The sequence below is a fragment of the Centruroides vittatus genome, unplaced genomic scaffold (assembly GCF_030686945.1).
Source record: "Centruroides vittatus isolate TY-2023 unplaced genomic scaffold, ASM3068694v2 contig_7, whole genome shotgun sequence".
NCBI classification, from domain to species: domain Eukaryota; kingdom Metazoa; phylum Arthropoda; class Arachnida; order Scorpiones; family Buthidae; genus Centruroides; species Centruroides vittatus.
Window position 1 is genome coordinate 4,038,517 of NW_027122442.1, and position 6,345 is coordinate 4,044,861.

At 33.5% G+C, this 6,345-nt stretch overlaps 1 protein-coding gene across 1 annotated transcript in view; it reads right to left on the bottom strand.

The window, feature by feature from the left end:
* LOC136980488 (thrombospondin type-1 domain-containing protein 7B-like) overlaps positions 1–5,343 on the bottom strand; it is a 63,971-nt gene extending 58,628 nt beyond the window's left edge. Inside the window, exons 1-4 of the mRNA XM_067276613.1 lie at positions 5,293–5,343; positions 880–999; positions 631–811; positions 32–556 (exon numbers count right to left, since the gene is read on the bottom strand). Of these exons, the coding sequence (XP_067132714.1) occupies positions 32–556; positions 631–811; positions 880–991 (818 nt within the window). The 5' untranslated portion in view covers positions 992–999; positions 5,293–5,343. The remainder of the gene's footprint in view (positions 1–31; positions 557–630; positions 812–879; positions 1,000–5,292) is intronic.
* Positions 5,344–6,345: the final 1,002 nt, after the last annotated feature.

Sequence of the window (6,345 nt, forward strand, 5' to 3'; positions counted from 1 at the left end):
TATAAATTGTTTAAACTTAAAATTTACTAACCTGACATCTGTCGTTTCTCCCATTTTGTCGATGCACGTCACGTTTCTCTTTCTGTAACCGACGACGGGTTGCCTGGAAGAACTAGTGTCGTCATTCTCGACGGTACACGGACTCCAGGGACCGATCTTTAGGACAAAGTCTGTCGGAAGGCGAACGTCTCTTAAACACTCCGTATAAACGGAACACTCTCGGGATTCCGTTAAGTGGGGACATTCTCTTCCTCCGTCCTTCGGTGCTACCAACACTGATCTAGTTCTGGTTCTATTGACGGGTCCGCAAACGCCGCAACCGGACCAGTTTCCGAACAACGACACGATACAGTCTTGAGGGCATTTGAGTAAGCAACTTCTCTCTTTCGGAGGCCTGGGATGTAATGCCAGACAGTTAGAGTCTTTTATCGTTCTGTGTAAACTTCTATTGTGATTACGGACACAATGTACGCTTCTTTCTTGCCATCCACTTCTGTCGCACTCTGACGAAGCGTGCTTCTTGGAGACACAAGCACCCCAATTTCCGACTTTCCATCTAGGTTAATTCAAGGAAACGAAAACTTAGCAGGAAGAGATTAACATAACTAATTTACTATTCGTGCGAGGTACCTAATAGAATTCTTGTGTCTCTTGCAGGGCACGAAGCAAGTTTGATTTTCCGGTGGTTTTAATTCTAGACCGCAGTTAGACCGAAGCGTAGTTCTGTCGTCACTAATGTCCGAACACCAAACCTTTCTAGTCTGGACACCCTCTCCACATCTGGACAGACTGGAGCATTCGTTCCACGAACCTACCAAACGTAACTTTTAAAATTTCTTCTGTTCAAAAAAACCGATTAAATTATTAATGGAATCTCACCCGTTTTCCATACGTAATTCACGAACTGAAGTAACGTTCCGTCGACAATATTGGCCCACTGACACAGCAGCAAGATGAAAATTCTCCTCAGGCTGATGACTCTTGTATTCATTCTATTCACTATATTTATGAGAAAAAATTTCATATTGTACTACTGATGCATATTATAAACAGTAAAAGAAGAAATAAATGCAAAAATAAACATAAATATTATATAATATCTACGAAATATATAAAAGATTTTTCAGATGAGACGTATCTTTACGTGTTGTTAATAAAGAGTTTTCGTAAAATCTAAGGAAACAAAACTTCTACCTTCCAATGGTAAAGGAAAACGAATAACAGGGAAATTATTAAATCCAATTATACGTACATTCTTCTCGAATTTGTCAAGAATCGCTAAAACAAAGGTGTCGAAGCGGGATGGAAGGGCGCTTAAACGTCTTTACGTGTCGTTAATAACGAAAATGAGGAGGTCGGACGTGGCACGCGAACGTTACTTTCCTCGATATGTTCGAGTCGGACGAGCGTGACGAGAGTTATCCGATTTTAATCAGAATTCATTAAATTTGGTTATCCATCTATGCAAAATGATAATTAATTACCGCCGAATTAAATTTTGATTATCGAACGACGATAAACGTTCTACTTTGTGAATAATTCACATACTTAAACACACATTGAGTTTCGACCAAGTGAGTGTCAGCCATAAATCGTTACTATAACGTTGCCACTTATTTTAATAATAATAATAATATTATTATTATTATTAATTGCCTCCGGGATAATAACAATAATAATAAAAAGTTAATAAACGGCGAGTGGCGATGGAAGGTGGAAAGGCGCATCTTTTGTAACGACGTGTAACAGCTGACGGCTTTGTCCGTAACCGATATTACTCAACGTCTTCGGTTACGGGTCCGATTAAGTTAATTAAATTCCTTTTAATACAAACCGAGTGTACAAGATTACAAAAGATATTATTATGTCGTTGCTGTTGATATAAGTCTTTTCTTTACTATTCTTTTTCTCGTTTTTGGTTCCCTTTTTTTTTCTATCTGGCATCGATTTGCCCAGGAAAACGGACTTGAAAGTGGTTTAGGTTTTCTAAATAATTTTAATAATAAAAATAGTCGAAGACAGGCTTTTATTCAAAGATTAAAAATCTTGTATTATTGCCCCGTTTTGTTAATTAATTTCTGAAGAAAGAAAGATGTGCGAATGAAGGATTAAGAAGAATTCGGGTTATTAATATTACGTCCTGATAGAAAAGAAGGGGGAGAAGTTGTTCGGTTGTTGTCACGCTAACACTTTTTGAAATAAATGATGGTAATATAACACTTCCAGCTTCTATATATATGTGTGTGTGTATATATATAAGTATAGATTAGCTTCCGCGTTATACAGAAAAGAGAAGTGTATAGAAACGTCTCTTACGATAACGACGGTGATGAGGATGTTGATTATAAACATATACTTTTACGTATGATATATTTATCTCGAATTTATTAAGAAAACGAAGCATTTTTACAAATATTTTCCGGTAAAAACGCTATAAAATGGCTTAGTCGGTAAATCTCGCAAACACAGCTGCCGAAATGATAAATGGGCACTTCACCGACTTGTCTGACACTCTCTGTCGACTTATTGGCTTACTCTTCGCTAAAACTCCTATCCAGCCAAAAAAAAAAACATACAAAGTGTGGATTTACTAGGGATTTCTACGCTTCCTCCGAGTGTAATAGGTTCCACCCCCACGAAAAAAACCTTTAAAAGGTATATTTGATGTCACTTTTTGCTTTTTAATATTTGCCCATTTAGAATTTTTGATTTTTCTCCAATACGAAAAAAATTTTCCTTTGAATTTTACTCCTTTCCTCTTAGGAAATAAACCGTTTTTGTAATTATAAAGCTTTTTTTTTGCGAGAAATGTAAACTAAGTTTGCTTCGCTGGAAAACCGTCTTTCTTTATTAACGTTATCGATTCCAAATAAGTTACTTATAAGTTTTTTATATTAAGACTTAAAAATAATAAGTTAAAAGGAGATAAATATCGTTAAGAATTTATTATAAAAAGTTGAATCGTGTCGAAAATTTTACTGAAATAAATTCAGTCCTCGGCGTAGAAAAAAAAAAAAAAAAAACTGGGAGATAGGAATTGGCCTTTTGTTCTATTGTGTCGACGGAGTTAAAAATTCCCGACATCTTCCATTAACTAAGGAGAGGGAATAAACTTTTATGGAACAATCGCCATTCAAAACGACAAATGATTATTATCAAATGTTGTCATGGAAACTAATATATATATATATATATCGTCCGCATCTTGAATTGTCAGATCCGTTTTTAAAGCTCGACAAATTTTTGATTGTGTTTTGTCTGGATAAATCACAGTTTTGTTCCGCTTCAAAATAGAAATTGATATGAATAAATCAACGTTTAAACATATTTTAAAGTATTATACACTTAATAAATTCTCTCGAAAATTTCTGATATATTTGTTTGTATTCTAGATATAACTTAATACAGTTTTATTATAACGTTTGGAAAATGTTTAAAATATTGTTATTTAATATCTGCGGATGTAAAAATAAAAAATAAAAAAAACAAAGATGAAATCTTAAATATCTATAAAGGAAAAAAGCTATTTTGTTTTTATATGGAAAAGTTATCTCGTTAGTTTCTTAAATATACAAAACGTTCTTCACTTAAAAACAACGTCTGTTAACTGTGACAGTAAGCAGAAAACATAAAAATCTTCAAAGAATTTCGATCAATTTTTGTAAAACATCAAAAGTAATTTCTTATTGCACAGAGAATTTGCTCTGTTTCTATTTTTTACCGTGTATTATTTATCCATCGGTGATTATTTTACGATAAATACGACAAGGTACTTTCTAATGCACAAATCGGATTTACGTGGCATAATTCGGAAATGGGGTGCGAAAAACGTTAATTCTTACATATTTTAACGTATTAAATTCAAAAAGAGATATATATTTGAAAGTAAAGTGATTTCTAACGCGTACAATAGTGAAAGTTAATAATAAATTCTGTGTAAGAATGTTAATTGCGTAATTAAACGGCCGTTAAAATATAGTAAATAGTATCGATGACGTTAACGGCATATGAAACGAATTAAGTAAGAAAATATATTGCAAAATATGCAGACAAACGTCATCGAACAATATTTAATTATTTCAAAAAGTTACTGATGGAATTCTCTATCGAGACGGATGGAAATGGAGCCGAACAATAACAATTATTTAATGGTATTTTTAGTGGTTCTTTATTTTTACAATAACCAACAATTTTTATCGAAAATCTTAAAGCACGGAAAAGTTTCAAAGATAAACTCAAGAAGTTCTCGAAGCAATATTTTCTTTTTCTCATAGAAAAAGATCTTGTCAGATTTCAATATACTCTTGTGACAGTATATTATAACCTCTGTCACATGTCAATATGCCCTATATATCGATCGGTATTATCGGTATTATTATTGGAAAAAGTATTCTTGTAAAATTACAAAAGATAGAAATTTTGACACTTTCGTCCCCCTCGCTCTTCTATAGAGGATTTCCCCATTTTTATCGTTGCTTTTACTCGGTTTTTTTTCTCCCGTTTGTTACTCTTTATTTAAACTTAACACCTTCTAATTATAATTAATGAAAAATTCGGCCTTTTTCACTCAATTCGTTATCCTGAAAATCTCTTCTTACACCTAATTAAGTAAATTATTATTCGTTAATATTTTAAAATTATTTTCAATTAAGTAAAATCAAAAAAAAAAAAAAAAACGGAAATTTATTCGACAGACGTAAAGAAGAGAATGTACTCCGTAAATTGTAGAATAATTCGTAGAATTTATGGTATTTACGGTACATATATCACGTAATATCGGCCAAACAGATATTATCGATATATTCCACTTTTGTGTCGAATACATTCCCCGTCAGCAAAACGTCTGTGGCTATAGTCGATGCGGGACTCTTCAAACACGCTAAAGGACTTTCCATTACACTCCGAAGAATAGCCAAAGATTTGAAAGTCATGGAGAAAAAAAATCTCGATGCTCTCTCTACACAGCATCCAAGCCAGCCGATGATATCGCGCTCGGCAGTCTGCTTTTACATAATAACTTATCGTTTTGGTAGGAAATGCTACCTTCCATCTGGGATCGAATTTTCAATTTCTATAATTTCTGGCCAATGTTATAAAATATAAACAATTTCGAAAAAAGGATTAAAAATTAACGCGTGTCGAATGACTTATCTCCTCCGACAGTTTCGAGACGGCTTTGGTTTTAATGGGGTGACATTTAATCGAATTAAAGCGACGTTCTCGCACGTCGAACGTTAACTATTATTAGATAAACGCGTTTGGTGGGTGGTAGTTGGGAAGAACGAGACTTACCTGCAAAGTGTCGACTGTAGGAAGAAAGCCGCTGGTAGGAGAGACCGATAAAAGTGAATGCCGGCAAGCAAAGTGTGTCGTCGACGGGAGCATGCGCTCAGGTGGGAGAGGGCATTACATTAAAAACTCACTTCTTGTGCCAGAATTTATTACTCACACTTTATTATGAATTAATGAATGCTTAATGTTCCGTGTAATTATTTTAATGTTGTTTCGACACGCCATCTCCGACCCGAAATTGGTTTTAATCCATCATAGTGAATTTTTTCGAAACGATTATGAGTGAAAACGAAGACACTTCACCACCTCTTCTTAATATTCGAGATTATAGCATTGAATATTAAATTCTGCGGTTGTTTAACCTAAAAAATGTACTTCATTCGCCATTCGCTTTGACTTCTCGTCGACACCTTCGTTTGCCTGCCGAATTACTTACGTGCCAATAAGAAAAGTAACGAGTCGATATATCGACTAGAGAAAAGGCAACACGTGGTAATTATTAGGAGAATTTTTTTTTAAAAAAAAACGACCATTTTATCGGTAAATAACTACTTTAATTATCTCTAATTGCGTTCGATAAAAAATATCGCATATACGAGTAATTAAAAATGAAATAAATTATGTATTTACACAAATAGAATATATCGAATTTTAATTGTAATTAATTATAATTATCCTCATTAAATTACACTTCGTGTAGTAAAACGACACCGTTATAATTATAAATATCTAAACCTTAATTAATGTTTAGAATATAATCGCGTGGACGAATTCCTATTACGTATATATTCTATATTATCTTTATCGTAACCGAAAAACCAAGTTCGTCTCTATTAAAAGAATTAGAAAATCGAGTAGAACTCTTTTTTGGGAACGAAATTTTTAAAAAAGCAATAAAAAAAATACAGTCACCTGCGAGCGATATTAATCTGGGATAAAATATAATGCGAATAAGATAAGAATAATTATATTTTAACTGTCGACATTCCAGAAATAATGTTGTGTTTGAGTGTAACGCTGTCATCTACAGCTGTCGAGGCAACGCTATATGAC